Source organism: Drosophila pseudoobscura, chromosome X, assembly GCF_009870125.1.
Source record: "Drosophila pseudoobscura strain MV-25-SWS-2005 chromosome X, UCI_Dpse_MV25, whole genome shotgun sequence".
NCBI lineage: Eukaryota > Metazoa > Arthropoda > Insecta > Diptera > Drosophilidae > Drosophila > Drosophila pseudoobscura.
This window is the reverse complement of record NC_046683.1, coordinates 55,865,045-55,886,290: the sequence shown is the minus strand read 5'-3', so window position 1 is coordinate 55,886,290 and position 21,246 is coordinate 55,865,045. Positions and strand designations below refer to the sequence as shown.

The 21,246-nt window shown below is 40.6% G+C and overlaps 2 protein-coding genes across 7 annotated transcripts in view; one reads left to right on the top strand and one right to left on the bottom strand.

The window, feature by feature from the left end:
* Positions 1–33: 33 nt before the first annotated feature.
* LOC4813984 (3 beta-hydroxysteroid dehydrogenase/Delta 5-->4-isomerase) lies at positions 34–2,540 on the top strand. The gene is made up of 4 exons (XM_001354103.4): positions 34–140; positions 943–1,351; positions 1,415–1,690; positions 1,753–2,540. Exons 2-4 carry the CDS (start codon positions 1,006–1,008, stop codon positions 2,358–2,360), a joined length of 1,230 nt encoding a protein of 409 aa, XP_001354139.3. The 5' UTR covers positions 34–140; positions 943–1,005; the 3' UTR covers positions 2,361–2,540.
* Positions 2,541–11,076: 8,536 nt separating this feature from the next.
* The window catches only part of Rbp6 (RNA-binding protein 6), a 191,368-nt gene continuing 181,198 nt past the window's right edge, over positions 11,077–21,246 (bottom strand). For 3 of the 6 annotated variants that reach the window (XM_033384870.1, XM_033384872.1, XM_033384875.1), the window contains 3 exons: positions 13,438–13,503; positions 13,113–13,354; positions 11,077–11,318 (listed from right to left, as the gene is read on the bottom strand). In XM_033384870.1, coding sequence (XP_033240761.1) covers positions 11,277–11,318; positions 13,113–13,354; positions 13,438–13,503 — 350 coding nt within the window. In that variant the 3' untranslated portion in view covers positions 11,077–11,276. Of the gene's footprint in view, positions 11,319–12,636; positions 12,721–13,112; positions 13,355–13,437; positions 13,504–16,751; positions 19,863–20,500; positions 20,761–21,246 lie in introns of those variants that run through there. The other 3 variants (XM_033384871.1, XM_033384873.1, XM_033384874.1) reach the window with 3 other exon arrangements.

The window sequence follows — 21,246 nt, the reverse complement described above, 5'->3', positions numbered from 1 at the left end:
TATCGAAAGCTCATGAAAGCCCACCTGCGGATCTGGCTCTGGCTGTGGCTGGCTGAGAGTCTGTTTTCGGCCATCAGACATTTCAAAGTCGGCAAGCAGACCGTTTGGATTGTTACTTTTATAAGGCATATTATCTCGTGGTAAGCGGAATCTCCGATTTTGGAGTTGGTTTAATGGTACTTCAACCTGTGGATTGTTAGTATGTTGCCGTTCTCAATGGACTTCTGTACTTGCAATAATAGTCCAAGTGCCTAGATCAAGTGCTTTGACGTTTGCATGTCGAAATAGACATGGAAACCAGTTCGTAGTAATTATTGTGCTGCATGTGTTGTAACCGCAGAGCCGGAGCCGGAGCCAGCCCAGCCAGCCCAGCGTCAGCATTAGCGCATTTGTTCGATGTTGCTGCTGGCTTTCTGCCGCGAGTGTTTCATTGGAGTCTGCACAAAAGAAGTTGCTGGCCTTTGGACTGCCGTGCTGCTGTGCTGCTAAACAAATCACATAAAAATGTTGACCGTGGCCGAGTAACACACAAAGAGGAAATCGAAAGCTCAAAATTAACGTTAGAGGAAAAGTGATGATATGCATCTTGCATGTCGTAAAAGTAGATGCCGAATAAATCCAATTTTCCCCCCATGATAATGAGAGTAGTCCGGCAGACAGAGCATGAAATAATTATGCGAGCGAGCAATACTCGTATATCACCTTTGCTATCCCGGTAGCAGAGCGTCACGTAAGACGAGCATTCGAAAACCCGCCTAGTCATTCCGAAACAAGCTTTGCTGACCCTCGAAGAAGGCCGTGATGAGCTGGTTTAAATGGCTTATATGCCCAGGTTTATGACAATGTCGACCACTTGCGACAGACGCGTCTCATGGTGCATCAATTAAAGCTATTCTGACGGAAACTTCACACAAATTTAACTTGCATTCGGTCTAATTGCAGCACTTATTACTTGCGATCCCAACCAGTTCCCATTAACTATCAGACGAGACCAAACCAGCAGCAATGAGCAGCAGCAATAGCAGTAACAGTGGCAGTGGCGGTGCCGGCGACGTGGTCCTCGTAACTGGCGGCAGCGGATTTCTGGGTCAGCACCTCATTAAGCAGCTGCTGGAGCGACGCAAGGAGCTGGGCATCAGGGAAGTCCGTTCGCTGGACATTGTGCCCTACAAGAACAACATCGGCCATCCGGAAACGTCCATACTGCGCACATTTGTGGGCGACATTGGCGTCGATCGCGAAAGCCTCGGCCCTGTCTTCGCCGGAGTGGATGGGGTCTTCCACTGCGCGGCCTCAGTGAAGATCGAGTATCCCCCCAACTACGAGGAGCTGGACCGTGTGAATGTGAAGGGTAAGTGAGAGTCCGCTTGAGAGTGCCATCTCCAATCAACCACAATCAACCAATCTATCCCAGGCACCCTGGCCATTGTGGACCTGTGCATCCAGAATAATGTGAAGCGGTTGGTCTACACCAGCTGCACGTCCGTGTGCTTTGTGCCCTTCAAGGGCCGCAGCACCTTCTCGGCCGTCATTAATTCAACGGAATCCAAGACGGACACACCCACCTTGGACGGGGCCTCGCTCTGGGAACAGGACAGCCAGTTCCTGATTGCAGGATACGCCTCGAGCAAGCTGCGGGGCGAGAACATCGTACTCAACTCCAACGGAGCCCCACTCCAGAACCAGCAGGGTGAGTCTTGGCTTGCTGTCTTAGCTGTCGTGGAGCGTCATTCATTTAAAACTCTCTGGCAGATTACTTGGCCACCTGTGCCATCCGTGCCCCGCTGACCTACGGGGAGTGTGACTCCCACTTTGTTACGAATACCTTTGAGTATCTGTCGACGCGTGGCTGGGTATTCCCGCGCATTGCCGGAGTCGGGGGCAAACAGCAGCTGGTATACGCCGGCAACGTGGCCTGGGGCCACCTCTGTGCCTACAAGGCCCTGAAGGTGTCCAGCAAGGCGGTCAATGGCCTGCCAGTGTTCGTCACCGACGACACGGGCATCAACGACGTCTCCCGCTTCATCCAGAAGATGGCCCTGCTCGGCGAGCGGTTCAAGGTGAAGACCAGCTGGTGGTATGTGCCCCATTTCCTGTTCTTCTTCCTGGCCTTCCTGCTGGAGGTTGTGGTGCGCATCGCCTATCCCTACACAAAATACCGCTTGCACTACTCTCCCCGGGCCATCGCCTCCTACACGTCCTCCATGCTGATGTACAACCGATTGCGCGCCGCGATACACATGGACTACATGCCACTGTTTGATGCCGACGCCAGCGCCGAGCGTAGTGCCAAATGGTATGCCCGATGGTGGGACCAGAAGCAACAGGCCAGGCAGCAGCAGCCCAAGAAGTCCAGCTGAGATTTCTAGATCCCTCGGATAATGTTGCTTACTGTGTAGTGGTATCTTCTTTTTTTTTTGCTGTTGTTTATGATTAAGTTACTTTCAACGTCTTGCTCGGGATGTTTGATATTGAAGGTTGATTTTTATGTAATGTACTGCCCCCCCGCTTGAGGTCAATAAACTGGTTATTGTTTGTTATTTCTGTGCGAGTCTTCTTTGTGGGAAATTTCTGGAAATTTCAAACTCCCCAAGTATAATCGCAGATCTCCACACCCCACCCCAAATGAATACACATGATCTCTTATGTTTTTGAACAATGTTCATATTTGTTTATTTATCATTATGAATTAATTTATTTATTTCTCAGTTATTTCATTATAATTTTTATTTCATATATATATATATATATTTGTTTGTCTTGGTTTTTTGTTTTTTTGTTGGTTGTTGTTTTATTTTTTTGTTGCTCTAGAGCGTTTCTTTGCCGTTGTTTTTTAAACTTATGTTCCATAGCTTAACTCTATGCCATTATTTAATTTCATTCTGTTTAAAATCATGTTTTAGTTTTCTGTTTATGTTTTCTGTTTTTGTGTGTGTGTGTGTGTGGGAGTGTGGTTCCATATGCGATTGCTGTTCGGCCGATCCTAACCTGCTCTTTCTCTGTCTCTCCTCTTACCTCTCTTGCCTTCCCTCTCTCGCCTCGCACCTAACGCGCCCATCCCACCCAATCCGCGTACGTGGCACATGGTGAACAAAGTGATTCTTGTCATTTCTTTACCCTGCATATATGTATGTAAGTAGTGTGTACTGCTGGATCTCTATGTGGGTGAGATGCGGTGAGGTGTGGTGTGGTGTGGTGTGGTATGGTGTGGTTTTCGTTCGTTCGGGTGTTTGCTAAAAACTTATGCAATTTCGCTGCCGTCCGAGTGGGTTCCTCCCTTTCCTTCTTTGGCGTGTATGTGTGGTGTCATCTGTTAATAAATGTAGATGGTGTGTAGATGTGGCTGATGTTGTGGCTGGGATGTTGGTGGTTGTGGTGGTGGTGGTGGTGGTGGTGGCCGCATAGTTCTGCTCTGATCGGCTCTGATGCTCGAGGGTCCTTATTAATAATTGAATTTCTTTAACCACCAGCATGCGTATCCGCCAGTTTGTTTGTTCTGTTCGGTTCATCGAAGGCTTAACATTATTGAATTTAACTATATGTTTATTTGTTGTTCTTGGTTATATAACTATGTATATAATATATATATATATGTATATATATATATATATATCATTTTGTTTTATATGTATATACGGGACAGCGGGTGTCCTATGAAGGTTTTTATGCCTCTTCTTTTCGGTCTGTAGTAGTAAATATACAAATTCGTTACCGGATTTCTTAATAGAAATGAAAAAAATTGTTTATTAAATTCATGTTATGCTTCTATTTATGTGTATGTGTCATCATCATCATCATCATCATTATCCGTCCACATCCTTCCGTTTCCGTTTACGTTTCCGTTTCCGTTTCTGCTTCTACTTCCGTTTGCTTGTTGCGGTTTCTGGTTGTTTAATTATTATATTTTTACCTTGTATAGTTTGCTGTAAGTGTAGTACTGTACCAGTTTATGTTATATATATGTATAGACCTTATATACACATATTGGCATTGCCTCCCGCGTCCCGCATCTCGCGTCCTGCGCCCCAACATTTCGAATCTCGCATCCAACATCCCAAATTCAATATCCAATATCCAATATTCAACATCCACCATCGTTTATCCACCATCAACCCATTAACCCATCATCTCAATGTGTCCGTCTGGGACTTACTCGCTAAAATTCTCATATATCATATCATATATCATATCATATCATTTCATTTGGTTGTGTGTTTTAAAGTATTCGCACTGAAAGTTGTTCGAGCTCGTGGCTCTGTAGACAGTATAGCCATACGGTATGTTGTATGTAAGTTTAATTGATTCTCGTCCTGTGCTCCTTAATTACTTTACTTACATAGGTAGAATACTTACAAACTGGGGGGCCCTGCTTCGGGGCACTTTATAAATGTATTTGCATCATCATCTTCGTGTTGTCGAATGCCTTGTAGTTTCATACGAATATCGAATTGCGTCTCCTGATCCGCTCCTTTCACGACTTTCTCTAACTCCTTCTCTAACTCTTTATCTTTATCTTTATCTTTCTCAAAAGACTTCCTTTGACTTTTATATGTGTATAAAGTATTAAAATGATTTCATTTTGCTTGGTTACGCATTACTTTACGCATTTCATGTAAATACAATTTTAACGTTCGCCTTCTTCCCCTTCTCCTTCTCCTTCGCCTTCGCCTTGTCTTCGTTTATGTATTACTCGTACTCATTCTCGTACTTGTTCATTTTGTTTTTGTTTTTGTTTTGGTTTTTGGTTTTCTTCTTTCCTTCATTTTGTTGTATATATTAATATATAATTTTCCATATAGTATAGTGTAAAATATATAAGAGATATTGTCAATATAGTAAAGGTGTTTGTCAGCAGGAGTTCTGCCACATCGAACTGACACATTCCTGGGGGGAATTTCTTACTTATAGCAAAAATAGTCAAGTGATCGTTCGTATGAAGGTTCTTTTGTATGTAAGTACTCTTCATCGTACATACATGTATATGCCGTGTTCTTCTGTCGCGTGTAGTGTGTGTGGGTGTGTGTGTGTGTGCGCGGTGTGTGTCTTGGTGTCTGTGGTGTATGTACATATGTAAGTCTATAAAAAAAAAACAAAAAAACTGCGGATAGAAATGTCCTGTGTAAGTATAAGATTGCTATCATATAAAAGCACGTCAAAGTGTAGAAGGCCCACAATGTGTATGGTTGTATGCTGTATGATATCGAAGATATCGATCTTTCGATCTTGCGATCTTGCGATTTCCCGCCTCCCAAGAGCCCTTAGGGCGCATAGAGAGCTATGCGCTCCTCAGCGAGGCTTCAACGTTCAAGTGTCTGTCTGTCTCCTTGTTTTGTTTGTGTTGTGGTTCGGTTAAAAGAAAGATTCTTCGATCGTTAGCGCCTAGACATTAGTTAAATTGTATTTCATTATCGTAGTCGTAGTCGTAATCGTTATCGTTATCGTTAGCGTTATCGTAATCGTAATTGTAATTGTAACTGTATCGTATTTGTTGATGGTGTGGCATACTCATACACATAATTAGAACTGATATGTTTTTAAGTCAATAATAAGAGAAAAACGGAAAGCAATTCGTATATGGTAGCTACGTAACTTCTTCTCATCTTCAGTGTCGTGTCTTCAGTTTCAATCTATATTTTAATGTTTGCCTCCACTTTATAAATATTTTACATTATACCTTATGTCTGTTAGTGCCGCGTGTTTGGTTTTGCTTTTGGTTTTGGTTTTGGTTTTGTTTTTGGTTTGCTTTGCTTTCCCGGCTTTAACCACCAATTGACATTTTGACTGAAAACTGCATATATGTATGTATGTATTTATTTAGCTTAAAGTATGGGTACATTATTTAAAAAAAAAATTTTTTTACGGCGTACTCTTTATACACACAATTGTTCGCTCTTTCTTCTGCATTATCCATTATCCATTATTCATTATTCAATATTCGCTCTTCGTTCCCTATATAAAATGAGACTTTTTTGACTTTTATCAATGTTCCTCTTTGTCTTTGTCTTTATCTTTATGTTTATGTTTATGTTTGTTCTTGTTATTTATTTATTTAATTATTTTTGTTCAATTTAAAGCTTTTGCGCCTGCGCCGTCGAGTGTCGTCGCTCCTCTGTCGCCTTTGTTCTCGTCCTCCTCCGACGGCGCCTCAGTAAAAAAATAATGAAAACTGTTTCTTCTTTTTTGTCTTTTCATTGTTTTGTTTTATTTCTAAAAAATGTTCTTCTTGTTTGTTGTTTGTGTTTATATTTATGTTTTTGTTGCTGCTGTTGTTGTTTTTGTTGTTGTTGTTGTCTTTATGTTGCTCTCTGTGCTTTGTTTGGTTGGTGTAACATTTTCTAATTGACTGAAATTGATTTTGTTACAAGGACGCATTGCTTGTTGTTGAAGTTGATCCGGTATACCAATAGTTAATATATGTATCTACTCGTACGTATAGATGCTGGATGTCTTGTGATCGGCGATCTGCGATCTGCCATCTGGTATAGTAGCTGCTGATGAAGTTCTTTAACAATAGAGCACTACAACTACAAATCAGGGATGGGATAAAGCATTTGCACTACTCGTAACGAACGTTAACAGGGAAATGCTAGAGAAAATTCAACGTTACACTTAAAGCTGTCTCTTAAGCGGACACGGGACACGCCCAGAACTATTTCTGCGATTCAGATTCAGATTCAGATACAGATCTGGATTCAGAAATCCAGTTCCGGTTGTCCGGTCGACCTACACCTGTCTCACAAATAATACGAGTACAAAAGTTGCCAGCGGCGCTACAAAGATGTAATTTTGGGCACAGCTGCCTCCAAAAATCAAGATTCGAGTCAGACTGCTCGTACGACAGTACAGTCGAAGGATCAAAGATCAAAGATCGAAGATCGATCAACAGTGCACACCATCTGTTGTGCATTCATTGATTCTGTGTGAGTTCTCCGCGCCTTACAATCAATCCTTTACTTTAATACATTTATATATATATATGTATATATATATATATATCTATATATATATTTCTTTACGTGTAAGTGTATATATATTTTTATGTATATTTATATATTGGTGTATATTTTATGTATTCCTTTTGGGGTTTGTTTAACTTCGCGGCTTGTTCGTCTCGTCCCGTCACGTCTCGTCTCCAGTTTTCCTCAATCTTTTTCGGTTTTTTGAATTATTGCTTTTAGAACATGTCTTAAAAATATATTTATTTATATATATATTTATATGTGTATATATATGTATATGCCTTAGAAGTAGGTTTAATATATATATATATATATTTTATGCAAATATAACATTTTTGCCCTTCTCGCTGCCTTCACCTCACTCGCTTCCTCTCCTCGTTAAAATATCTGCCGTCGCAGGGGCGAAGCTGCAGCATTGGAATACTTTCAAGTGACCCCCTGACCTGCTGAGTGCTCAGCGGAATCTGCGCTAAAGTAAACCTCGCCGTGTCATACCCTTCTCGATGACACTCGTAAAACACCACCCATTCAAACTCTCCTCCCGATATGCCCGCGACTGGCAATGTGGCCTGATCTTTTGTCTATCTAAAATTGAAGAATTCTGTCTTTTCTGCTTCAAATATTCATTTCATTCCCTTACATTTCTTTTCACTGGTTTTCTTGTATTCTTGGTTTTGTTTTGTTTTTTGATTATACAATACATAAATGTGTAGATTATTCGGGATTGTTCCCGGCGGGTCATGCACAACGGCAGGGAGAATATACGCTCGAAGAAATTTCGGAAATTTCCAAGAGGACTTCTCATATTTTTGAATTTTCGTTTTGGGGAATTGCGGTTGCAACATCTCTCCCGTTTTTTGTTGCTTTGTTGGCGATCAACACTCTTCTAAACGCTAAATGTAATTTCTGTTTCTGTTTCTGTTTCTGCGCTTTCCTGCGGTCCTGTTCGCGTCCTGTTCGTTTTCTGTTTTCTTTATAACTAGGCATACAATATCGTATAAGTATGTGTGGTTTCTGTTTCTGTTTTGGTTTTGGTTTCTGTTCTCGCGTTCCGCCCCTCTTGAGGCTATATATATGTATTGTATGTATGTATGTACGGTATTGTATGTAGGTTTGTTGTTGGTCCGAGACTTGACAGGCAAAGTCCTGGAGAGCGTTGGTTTGACAATTTGGCAAAAAAGTTATGAAAGGAACATTTTCACTGTTTCGGCATTTGCTTTTGCTTTCGCTTTTGCTTTCGTTTTTTCTTACTTTTATTTCTATTCCTCAATTTGTTTTTATGTTTTTCTGCTTTCCTGCTTTACTGCTTTACTGCTTTTCTGCTTTGTGGCTGTTTCTGTTTCTGTTTTTATTTTAGTTTTAGTTTTAGTTTTTCAGCTTTTTCCCGTCGCCTAATGCAAAAAATCTCAGACTGACAGACAGAGAGAAAAAGCGCATCGTATTGTTGTTCTGTCAATTATAGAATATGTATTTCTATCTCTCAGCTATTTCGATTTTTTGTTGGTTTTTTTTTCTTTTTTTCTTTCTTTGTTTTTTCTTTGTTTTTCCCTTCTAGCGTTTTTGTTTGGTTTTCTTGGTTTTTGTTCAATCTAATTTTCCCCCACTTGCTGTGTGTGTAACAAATGTCGTTTACTTATCTATCTGATAGGTTTTTTTTTTTGCGGTTTTTGTGGTTTTTTTTTGTTTGGTTTGGTTTGCTTTTCCAATAATTTAATACTCCATATAGTTGTATATAAATATATTTTTCTATTATGCCCCCCGATTGCATATCAAATACTCGTATATCTAGTACATTCCATGTCCGAGTGATTCGCTGCCGGACGGAGCGACTAGAAAAAAAAATTAATTGCACATAACGTGGCCTGCATTTCATCGTCCTCCTCTCGTCTCCTCCTCTCTAGCCCGTCTTGCCCTTTCTGATCCGTTCTTTCTTTCTCTTACAAATATGCTTGTTTACAGATACATATATATATGTATATATATATATATATATAGATTTAGTTAAATGTTCAAACATTTGCGATTTTGCGCGTTTGTTTTATAAATATTTTATTTACTTAATCGTACTATATGTGTTGTATGTATAATAGTTCATTGTTATATTTGCATATGCACTTACCAAGTAATTTGTTTAAGTTTTTTTCCTTCTTTTTGATTTATCAGTAAGATCTGTGTGTGTGTCTTTCAGTGTCTTCTGTATCTTCTGTATCTCTAACTTTATCTTTATCTTTATCTTTTTTTTTTTTATGTGTGTTTTGCATCTCGAAAATTGTTTGTGTGTTTCTTAGATATTTAGGGAGTTATTGGTTTGTCTTCCACTTTTTTCTGTGTTCTGTGTTCTTTGTTCATTTTTAATTTTTTGTTTGGTTTTCGCAAAAAAAATTGATTTATGTACGCCTCGAGCTGCAGAAATGACTCTCCGCTTCGCTTTCATTGTCATAATTAATGCTTTAACATATTTGTCTAACTATCCACAGTGTTTAATTAGCATTTTGTGTGTGTTCGCTTTTTCGCCATTTCGCCTTTTCGCTTTCAGTGTGACACACTTTGTGCACGAACACAAAGGCCTTTCATTCCATGAAAATAATGACAATAAAAAGGGAACTTCAACATATTTCAATAATAACAAATTGCCTTCGACTTTTCACATTTCACATTTGCTTTTCATTTCTTTTTTGTTTTACTTTTTTTCCTTTCTCTTCTCAATTCTTTTGTTTGTTTTTGTTAATTACTTTGGCCAATAAAGGATTTGTTGTACTTTAACATAAATTCATAAATATATGTATACGTAATTGCAGCACAATACAATTTTGATTTGATTTGTTTTGACTTTTTTGACTGCCCGCCCGAATCGTGAAATCAGGACAAATGTCGAACCCAATCTGATTATAACATTTGCAAGAAGCATTTCACTCTTTCGACTGCGATTGGTATTGTAATCGTGATCGTGATCGTGATCGTAATCGTGATCGTAATCGTAATCGTGTTGATAGTACATTAATTTGTTGCTGGTTTCTGCATTGTTAGCATTGGTTTTCTTTTCTTTTGATTCAATTAATTTCCTTTGTATATATTGCGGTTTACTTTATACGATTATGTATAGAGTATATATATATGTTTATATATTGACTTTAACTTTAAAAGTTACAACTTAGATACGTTAAGAATAGCAATAATAATGATAATAATAATTTGCATTAATAATACGCAATCAAATAATAACATTTTCGCTATTATTGCAACATTTTCAATTTTCTCAATTTACTCAATTTTGTTTTTCAACTTTTATCGTTTTTTTATTAGTTTCCCCCGATCTTTTTTCGTATGTATATACGATGTATTTTTTTTTTGCGTATTTTTTACTTTTTGTTGATTTCTCATTACTTAAAAGTGTGTGGCTGCCACAACAGCGTTGTTGTCATCATCCGCGCCTCCTCCAATTTTCGCTGTGTGTGCAGCCGCAGTCACGCCCCCTTGGCCCGCCGCCATGCCGCCATGCCGCCTTGCCGCCATGATGCCACTCTCCCGTTTAATTTGCATTTTAAACGATTTTTGCTGCACACGTTGCATCTTTCGGGGGCACGACACTGCGCTGCTGCTGCTGATGCTGATGCTGCTGCTGCTGCAGTTGTTCTTGTTGTAAGTAGTGTGGTTGTTAAATTAAAATTAATTCTTTTTTGTTTGCATACGCTCATAGTTTTTTTCTCATCTTTCTTTCATTTTGTTTTTTTTTTGGTATATATATATATGTTCATATACATATATATATATATAAATCTATATACATATATATGTGGGTGTGGGTGTGGGTGTGGGTGTACGGGGATCTGGGCTTTTCTCCATACGCATATGTATATACGTTAATTAATTAATTAATTATAATATGTGTGAGTGTGAGTGTGTTTGGTTTATTGTTTGTTGCTCTTGCAGTTGCTGTTGCTGTTGTCGTTACGGATTTTTGTTTCGCTTTGCAATGTGGTAATACACGTGTAATATGTATTTTATTTGATTTATATATATGTATATATACGGGGATACATATATACATATCTGTGGTATATATGTATATATATATAATTTTAAATTATTTTTCTTGTTGCTGTTGTTGTTGTTGTTGCTGCAGCATTACAGATACATTTACTCCTGCGTTCATCTCTTCGTGGTGTGTATCTGTATCTCTGGATGCTCATATCTGTGTGTGTCTGACATTGTTGCTAAAGTTGCAGTTGCTTGTGTTGCTCTTGTTTCTCTTGTTGTTGTTGTAGCTGTTGGTGTTGCTGCTGCTGCTGCTGTCATTGCGGTTGTCGGCGCCACCTTTTAATGGTATCCATTTGTAAATGCCGCAGGAATTAGTGGTCCCTGTAAATAAACGTTTCGTGGAGAACAAAACAAGCAAACACCAAAAATTATTCAAATAAAATGCAATTTCTAGGTATCTGCACATCTACGCACACACACACATACATGTATGTATATATACGATTAAATATATGTATATTAAATAGGTATATAGAAAGTAAACATTTATAGGTAGGTAGGTAGGAGGTATACATACAATACATATATGTATTTATATAGAAATAGTAAAAGTGAAAAGTTATTGGAAGTAGACAAAAATACTCGATTGTTCAACAAATAAACACTAGAGAGAGAAACGAACTCGGGAACGGAGCAACTAATCCCAAAAGGCCGATAGCAGAGGTTTGATAACAGACCATCCATCCATCCATCCATCCATACTTTCCGTCAATGGACACGGCGGACACACAAGCCAACTCTTTTGTAGCAAAAGAACAGACCGAATGTGACAGAAGGACTAATTCTGGCAGTCTGGTAATTGCAAGAAATGAAACTCCACAAATGGATCGGCCCATCAGGGGGAAGCCCTTTCATTTGTGAATGCCGAATCATGAAAGATTGAAACGGAATCAGAAATATCCATTAGGTATCTGTCCATCTGCATGCGACGCATGAGTATCTTTTTTCTCCTTTTGTCAGAGATGGCTTTTATCAAACCTCGCCGTCAGTCATGGATAATTGATATGGTTTTGGATATAATTTGGGTTCTTTTTGTTTTGTTTGGGTTTGCATCGACGCAAGGACGGATGTGGATTGGAGGTTCGGAAACATTGAAGTACTGAAATATTCATATACTATAATACATATACATATATGGTGTACAGAATTTAAATAAATCAAAAGAGTTTAATTGAAAACGGCCTAGAAAACTGTGCTTTTGACGTGCATACATATTTTTTACGTTCATTTATTGTTTGTTTTATTAACATTATTTTTTGTTTGTTTTTTTGTTTTTTTTTTTAGCTCAAAACGAAATATATTTTTGATTCGACTATTTGGTTGAAGTTTAAAGAAATTTGGATTGTTAATAATTGAAATTGTTTAGTTGAAAAAAAAAAACAGAAGAGAACACGCTGTATTTTGTTGGTGTGCCTACCTTGTGCAACTGCGTTTGTTTTATACTCTTATTTCTTTTGTTTTGCGTTTGCGTTTGCTCTTACTTTTGCTTTTGCTTTGCTTTCGTTTATTATTATTATTATTTTTTGTTGTTTTTGGTTTTTTGTTTTTGGTTGCATATATATATATATATATATGTATATATATATTCTCGATTTAAATATATAATTGTTTGCTTTACTTTTGCTTTTCTTTTCTTTTCTTTTGTTTTGTTTTGTTTTGCATTTATATTTTTGGGTTTTCAGTCTTTTTATATATTAGCCATCGCAAAGTTCAACGAATAAATCTGTACGAAATGAAAGAGAAATACAATACAATATATAGAAGGATAACGCATTTGTTGTTTAACTCTACATCGGTATTGGTGGTCTCTCTTTATCGCTATGGTGTGGCAAAGGGACGGATGTGTGTGTGTGTGTGTGTGTGTGAGAGTGTGTGTTTGAGTGTGTTTAATTTTGAAAACAAAACAAAATCGTTGAACGGAACAATAAACGATGGGTAACTTGAATTTGGGTATTTCTCTTCGCGCCCTGACTTCTCCCGAGTGGTTGGCACAAAGGCACAAAGGCACATGGCACATGGCACTATGGCTAATCGGAAGCCCAAAGGATGCTCAGGCTTCGGGCTTCAGACTTGCAGATTCTAGATGGGGGGGAGGGGTTCATGGCCTGCACTTACCGGGCTGTAGTTTAACGGGGCTCGGCTGACGGCGATGGGGAAGCCGGATGGCTGCGGACTGGTGGCCTGCACGTAGCCCACATTGTCGGCCCCGGCCGAGCTGTACATGTCAATGGTTGGTCCGGGCGAGTTGGTGGATGGGAACCCCTGCCTGTTGGCCGAGCCAGCGGCTGCGGCATGCGGCGATGCCGACGGCCCAAAGCTATGGGCGGCCGCGGCAGCCGCCTGATAGTTGTTCATCACTGTGGAGAAAGAGAGGAGGTGGACGGTGAGGAGCTGTTGAGCGATTGGTGGCGCCACCCACTTTTCATAGATGGGTACTTACCTGACAACGCCTGGGTCAGCAGCGGTGTATTGTTGTTGGGTGTCAGCTGCCCATTGGTTAGATCAACTGTAAGTGGCAGAAGGGGAGACGCGACATTAGTGGGGAGTGCACACGGGAGGGGACGGGGGGCGCACAGCTAGTTAAGTAAGAGTTAGGGGGCATTCCTAGGCAGTGCCTAAGACAAGAGTATATATACGAAAGTAATCTACAGGTCACGCAGTAGGAAGGAGTACGAGTATACAAGTATGGAGTGAGAGAGAGAGAGTACGAGTACGAGTAAGAGTACGAGAGTATACGATTCTTATAAGTACATATATGTTGATTAAGCGGATACATAGTTCTGTGGCGGGTAGCATTGGTGTGTGGTGTGGTGTGGTGCCAAGGAAGTAAGCAATCAAAAGCGAAAGTAAAGAAGCACTAACTAGTCCCAGAACAACTACAATGCCAAAACACAAACAAAAGAGCGAAAGATACATACAGAAATACAGATACAGGTATTAGGGGGGAGTGGGAGGGGGAGTCGGTGTGGGAGTGGGAGTGGGGGAATAATATAACGCTAACTGGAACGCAGGTTATGAAAACACAAGCTGCTCGGTTATTAAACGAGCATTGCATTGGCATTGGTCAGCGGTGAGCGGAGTGGTGGGGCCGTGGGGGCAGGTGGCTGCTCTGGCTGTCTCTATGATGACAAAACAAAGCCCAAAGCTAGAATAAACCAAACCAAACCAAGCCAAACGAAACCGAACCAATCCTAGCCCATCAAAACCCATCAAAACCCATCCGAACCCGTCCAAACCCATCCAAACCCATCCAAACCCATCCAAACCCGTTCAAATCGAGCCAAACTCAGTGAGTACGCTTGGTTTGGCCCGTGATGTGCACTTTCCTTTGGGCGCTTCTCCTCTGTTGTTAACGCTTTTTCCTTTTCCCCTGGATATGGCCATGGCTATAGCTATTACTGTTGTTCCCTTGTTATGGCCACAGCTGCTGCAGCAAGTAAAAATACGCCAGCACCAATATTGAAATGACAACAGAATGCGAATGCGAATGCGAATGCGAATGTGGCTGTGGATGTGGATGTGAATGGGGCATGTGCATGTGGATGTGGTTGTGGATGCGACTGTGAATGTGAATCTGAATCCGAATCTGAATGAAGGACGAATGGGGCTTGGTCTAGTTCTGGACTACCTTTTTTTCGGGGTAGCCTGGTGGTCCTGGTCCTGTTAGTATAGTCCCTGACAAGACTCTGACACATCAGTCCCAATGACATGGCCCTGCCGGGCAGCCCATTCAGACGGGGTGAGGGGGGCATACATACGAGTATGAATGAGGGAAAGCGAAAAAAGATTGGATAACGGGTAACGGGTCAGGGGTTTGGGGTTTGGGGTTTGGGGGGATGGCGGATGGGGAAGCGACGATGTTGCATTTCCTGCGGAAACACAAAAATTGATGTAACGTAACGTGACGTAACGTAACGATGCATGGCCGTGACTGTCGTCATTTGCCCCGCCACTCCACCATCCACCATCCGCCATTCCCACTCGGCTGCCCTCCCCCCCGCTTATCCCCTATTCCTGTTGTGCGTTTTATGGCGCCAATCAACTTTGGCTTACGTTTAGTTTACGTTTTTGCGGAATATCCGAGCGCCATGTTGTTTTCATTAGAGTCTGGCAATGCCACAAAGAAACGGCAGCGGCGGAAGGGAGAAGCAGAAGAGCATGAATACCCCGTTAGAGCAACAGCAGTTGCAGCAACAGTAACCGTAACCGTTTCTTTTCTAAATAAATAACTTATTTAGTACGGGAAAGCTTTTTTTCGGTTTGTATGGCATCGAATGAAATGCGTTTCCGCTGCTGGAATCCTGACAATTGTCAGTCTTGTGGTGTTGTAAAACGTGGCGGAAAAACAACTGTTCTGTTCTGCTGCCAGCTGGTGACCTGGCAACCCTTTTTTCCCCAGGATACACGCTTCAATTGGGACATTTGAACAAACAAAATTGGTTAGAGGAAGACATTTACATTTACATTTACATGATCAGCGGGCGAATGCTACACGGTCCTCTGATATAATTCAGCTGAATGTTACATTAAGGTTACAATACATTGTACATATGATTTCTACAATTCTGTATGGTTATACGAGTATACGATATAGTATAAAGTATGTTTAGTATGGTATAGTGTGTATATGTTTGATTAATCAGTTACAATTCGTTATATGTTTGTTGGACTACTTCTAATGACTGGGTTACAATTCTGGGGGGACGGACAGACAGATTTCATCAGTCTGTGGCTCTAGTCGTATTAGTCGTTTGTGTTGTGTTTTGTTGTGTGTTCTGTGTGATGTGTGAAATGTTCCATTAACTGGGTCTAAAGATAAGGTTTCGCAAAACGAAGAACACTACACATAAATATGTATATAGTAGGTACGTATGTATGTTTTCCATGTTGGAGCTACGACTGCCGCCAATCGATGATGGGGGACAGTTTACAATTTGTCTCGATTAGGTTTTATTAGGCTCTTTGCTAAACTTTTGCTATAAACTAACGGTTTACATATAAAGTTAATAATCATAAGATGCGAGAACGTCTGTCGGAACGGTTATAGGTTCGATATATATACTACACGAGTATGATATATAGAGAGATACATAAGTATATAAAAAGAGTATAATGCTGGTACGATTATGCATTGGAATTATAAGACGACCATTAGCTGACCTTGTGGAGTGTGTTCGGAGTGTTGTTCGGAATCGGAATCAGGTTCGAGTTCGACTTCGACATCGACTTCGACATCGAGTACGAGTTGACGTTGATGTTGCTTTGCTGTTGATGTTGCAAGTTGTGCTGCTTGCCTGCTTGCTGCCCGTAGCTGCTGCGGATGTTGTCGTTGCCAAGTTGCTGTCAATTCTAAAGCGCATACGCCCCGTTGGCCACTTTGTCACTCTCTTTCTCTCTATCTCTATCTCTCTCTGTCGCTGTCGCTGTCTCTGTCGCTCTGGGCAATGTCGAAACCATTCAAGAAATTTGCCTTGCTAATAATACCGGAGCTGCAGCCTCTGACAAGAGCCAGCGACCGACTAGAGACCGACCAGAGACCGACTAGAGACAAAGGCGAATGCAAATGCCCTACGGCCCGGAAAGGATAGACTTTGCTTTGGGTTTTTGGTTTCGGCTTTTGTATCCGCATTTATTTGATTTTATTTTCACTTTATTTATCTTAGTTTTTGTGCATTTATTTAGTTAATAACTTTTCGGCTTGGTTTTCCATTTCGTAAGCAATTTCAATACTGCGTTTGGCAAATGGTTTTTTTGTTTTCTTTTTCGTTTTTTTCTTGTTCTCGTTTGAAGCGTTTTCTTATAAATCACAGTATATACGTGTAAAATACATATAGGTATGCGTGTGTGTGTGTGTGAGTGAGTGTGGGTATTAGTGTGTGTGTGTGTGAGTGCTATATAGGTGTGTAAATATATATATGTATAACTCGAAAGCGCCTTATAATAGTTGCAAGAAGCACCAACGAAGCAGTGGCCACACCAACCATCTGATTGCGGCAGCTAGAATGTGGCAGCCATGTGGCCATGTGGCAAGTGGCGATAATTGCATTCAATTAACTAAGTAACAGCTTATCAATTTATCAATTTATAGATAGATATATATTGATCATTCGTTAAGGTATGCCATAACTAGGTTCGAACGTCGAATGGGTTTGTTTTCATGTTGCATGTTGCATGTGTAGAATGTAGGAGAGGACCATTGAAAAATTGAATTTTTCATCAACTTAAAGAGAGAGATTTGTTGTTGTTTTTCGTTTTGGTTTTTGGTTGTTGTTGTTGTCTTTGATTTTTGTGTTTCTTTCGCTTTGTTGCTCTTCGAAAATGGATGGACATTAATATTGTATTTATCGTTAAGTATTGTACAAATCAAATCGTACAAAATGAATACTCGAATGCTTAATTTGTAAACCCTCGTATATTAAATATGTGTATATATAAATAGTCATGTATATATTGTAGGTATATAGTATATATATATATATATATATATATATATAGTAATGTCTATGTACTTTATAAAGAAATGTCCAAAAATTCGCTCATTTTTTGCTGTGTTTAAAGATTTCTTTCTTTTTCTTTTGACTTTTTTTTGGATTTTTGTTGTTTTTTTTTCTTCTGATTTTAGCGATGCACCGATGAAGGAAGGAATTTTTATAGTTGATTTTCTTACAGGCTCTCAATTCGTACAATATGTGGGCCAAATGCGGTATTTTTTTCTTGCCAACAGTATGAAACGGAATAATACAACAACGGATAATGGATAAATGGATAAATGGACAAATCGACAAATCTACTAATTAATGAACTTTTGCTATGCTAAAAATCTCTGCACACGTTTGCTAATTATCTCTAAAAAAAAACACACACATGGGAACCACCAATATACACATACACATATGCAAATACATATATGTATAGACCAACAACAGAAACAGAAACAGAATCGGAAGCTGAAACAGCAGCAGCAGCAGCAGCCGCAGCTAAAACTGAAAAACAGTACAGGAAAATGGGTATGGAAATGGGTGAATGAAAGGCAAAAACAAAAACACAGACAAACAAAAAGGCAAAGCGCAAAAAAAAAAAAAAACAGAGTAAATATCATACATAATATGCAGCAAATTAATTAAAGGATAATAATGGCACTACATGTGTGACAGGCCTGCTAAAATTTGTCGTTATCTAAATGTTATTCCATGTGCATTTTATTCGAAATTCGAAATTCCAAATTGTTGCTGCTGCTGTTGTGTTGTGTTGTGTTGTTGTTGTTGTTCCAATTGTGGGAAGCAGCAACTAATTTATGCATAGTACATACAGGGAGGACTACAAATGAAATTTGCATTTAAATGCTACGGTAAAATAGTTTTATAAATATTAAATGTGTGTGTTCGTGTGGGTGTAGAATCAGTATACGATCCGAGTACGAATACAAATGGGGGCCAGGACCAGGACCAGGACCAGGACTAGGGCCAGAACCTGGGCCAGAACCAGGGCCAGAACCAGGGCCAGGGCCAGGCCAAAGGGTACAAATGGCAGAGAGAGATTCATGTGTGTGTGTGAGTACAGTTTGTATACGTTTTTATATTGTAGATATAGTAGGTAGATACTGCTAGGGTTCTCTAGTGTCTATAGAGCGATATATAGTATAGTATTGTATTGTATAGTACGTATATATGGTTATGCTTGTCGCTTATCGCTTATCGCTTAGCGCTTATGTGATTATGTTCGCCTAGATCTAAGCCTAAACGGTTCTACACGGTTATAGTACGGTACGTTCAATCATTGCATTCACGGCTATGGAACTGCTCTAGGGCTAGAGACTAGAGACTAGAGGCTAGAGATTAGAGATTAGTACGGGTGCTAGCTGCTGATACAATAGCCCTCTAAGTGGGGCGTACATATGGTATGCATGTTTGTATGTAAGTGATACGTGGATAACTCTAGTCACTACTTAGGGATTCCAGCTAATACTGACTCGGTAATAGTTCGATATAGGGGGGGTAAGTGGAACGAGAGGCTATATGTTGTCAGCTATAGGTGTGTGTGTGTTTGTGTGTGTGTGTCAGCTATATGCAGACCGCAGATCTAAGTGTGTGTGTGTGTGTGGATTACATGGATTCGAAGGCACATATTCAATGCAGTTCTCTTCGAATCTCTGGGGTTAGTTGTCATTCGTTCGCTTCTATCGAGTTTAAGGCTCGTTTCTTCGTGTTCTGGATGCGGTTATTGCTGTTGTAGTTTTAGTTTTAGTTTTGGTTTCAGTTTTAGTTTCAGTTTCAGTTGTTACTCGTACCATTACCGTTGATATGGGGCTAAGCTATGGCTGTTTGTGGCACTTGTGGCACTTGCTGTTGCTGTTGCAGTTGCTGTTGCAGTTGTGGTTGTTATTGATTGCTGTACCTACTTGTCACTTGTACAAATGATTTATTTGGATAGCGTGTCGTTGTCGTGGAGACCGAGGAGGAAGAGACAAAAATGGCAATGAGAATAGAAATGTTTATCAAAAACTTTGCAGGGCCTTGTTCTCTGGCTATCTCTGTTCTGTGTCACGACTGCCTCTCATTGTCAGACTTTTTCGATTCGATTCGTTTCGATTCGGTTTCGGCCCGGCTCGGCTCGGCTCTGTGCACACTTAGAAATTTATGTTGCCCAGAAACTGTGATTTGATGGCCGCCGAGCGGGCTGTCAGCGCCGTGGCAAGTGGCAGGGCCAGCGCCTGTTGATGATATCCCGACTGGGGCGGGCCGTGTGTGGCGGCAGCCGCGGAATTACCACCGACAGCAGAGGCACCGCCCGGGGCGGCTCTGCTGCGGCCCGGTGTCGCGCTACATGCGGCACCGTAACTCCTACCGATGCCGCAAATGGTCAAGCCTACAAAATCATACGAGATACAAGATAGATAGATAGAGATAGAGATTGAGAGAGAGAGAGAGAGACACACGCTAGAGCTGCAAAACTATCGATAACAAGGATCGGGGGCTACCACATACGCTTCGAATCAGAACTGGATTTGGAATTGGAAACCTAATCTAAAAACAAAACAAATGAAAATGGAGAGAATTGAGGTGCTGATTGCAAGCAATCGACAGTCTATCGATAGCTGAATCGATTGTTGTACAGCTCTAACACACGCAATGGATCGATGGGGCAATCGGGCGATGGGGCAATGGGGCGATGGGGCGATGGGCGGGGTTAGATCTGGTCGGGGATAAGGTTATATATCAGCTAGAAGCCCTAGTAGCCAGTGTTCTGTAGTAGCTCTCTGTGTGATCGTGTGATCGTGTGATTGATGCAAATGATAAACGCAAGGCCAAGCACAGGAGATTTGCGCGCAGGAATCGATTCTAAAGGGGTTCTATTATCATATGGAAAGGGCAAATATCTGATTCAATATATATGAGACTGTGTAGCACTGTGTTTGTCTGTGTTTGCCTGTGTATATGTGTGCGTGTGTATCGATAGTTTCCGATACTTTATATCTGTGCATTGATATGACGAACGGTTTGGGCTTTAGAAAAAAACGTGATTTCATTTATTGATCGTGATCATGAGTAATACTCGATAAATAGTCATTTCAGCTCTGGTTGGTCGGGAAACAGATATCAGAGCCCAGATCCCAGGTCCCAGTTCCCAGCTACCAGCTCCCAGCTACCAGCTCCCAGATCGAACACATCACAGATCTCGGATCCCTAGGACGAGCCGTTGGTGGGGGCAACCATGTAATCACCAATCAGTATGCGATTCTCCGGCATTACGCCCATTACACCGGCTGCAAAGCAAATATACAAAATTAAGAGTAAGGAAACAGAACACACAAAAACTAAAGAAAGTAACAGAAATGTTTGATTGACTGACTGGCTGAGTGGCTGACTGATTGTGGATGATGGAACACAAACACGAACGAACGAACGAACGAACGAACGAAGGAACGAACGAATCGAACACAAGCATCGAGGGCAAACAAATCATTATAATCCGTGCTGGAGGCGAGTTAGTAATGCTAATGATTATTACACGACTTTCGTCATATCAAGTAACACAAACTGTTCGAATTGGGGACTGTGGCATGGGGCATGGGGCATGGTTGGGCGGGGTGTTGAGGTTGTTGAGCAGTTAGTACTCGTTTTAGTCACAAAAGTTTCTTCACCTTTCGCTACACATCACACTCTCACTCACATACAAATGAATAAAAGACGGGGGGCCCGAGGCGAGTGTACCTACAAATGTGTTTGTGTGTGTGTGTTTGTGTGCGTGT

Excerpts from the sequence above, each read along its gene's own strand:
- LOC4813984 (XM_001354103.4), top strand. The coding sequence starts at position 1,006 with ATGAGCAGCAGCAATAGCAGTAACAGTGGCAGTGGCGGTGCCGGCGAC. Across the intron at positions 1,352-1,414 it reads GGACCGTGTGAATGTGAAGG|GCACCCTGGCCATTGTGGAC; the intron begins GTAAGTGAGAGT and ends AATCTATCCCAG. Across the intron at positions 1,691-1,752 it reads CCCACTCCAGAACCAGCAGG|ATTACTTGGCCACCTGTGCC; the intron begins GTGAGTCTTGGC and ends ACTCTCTGGCAG.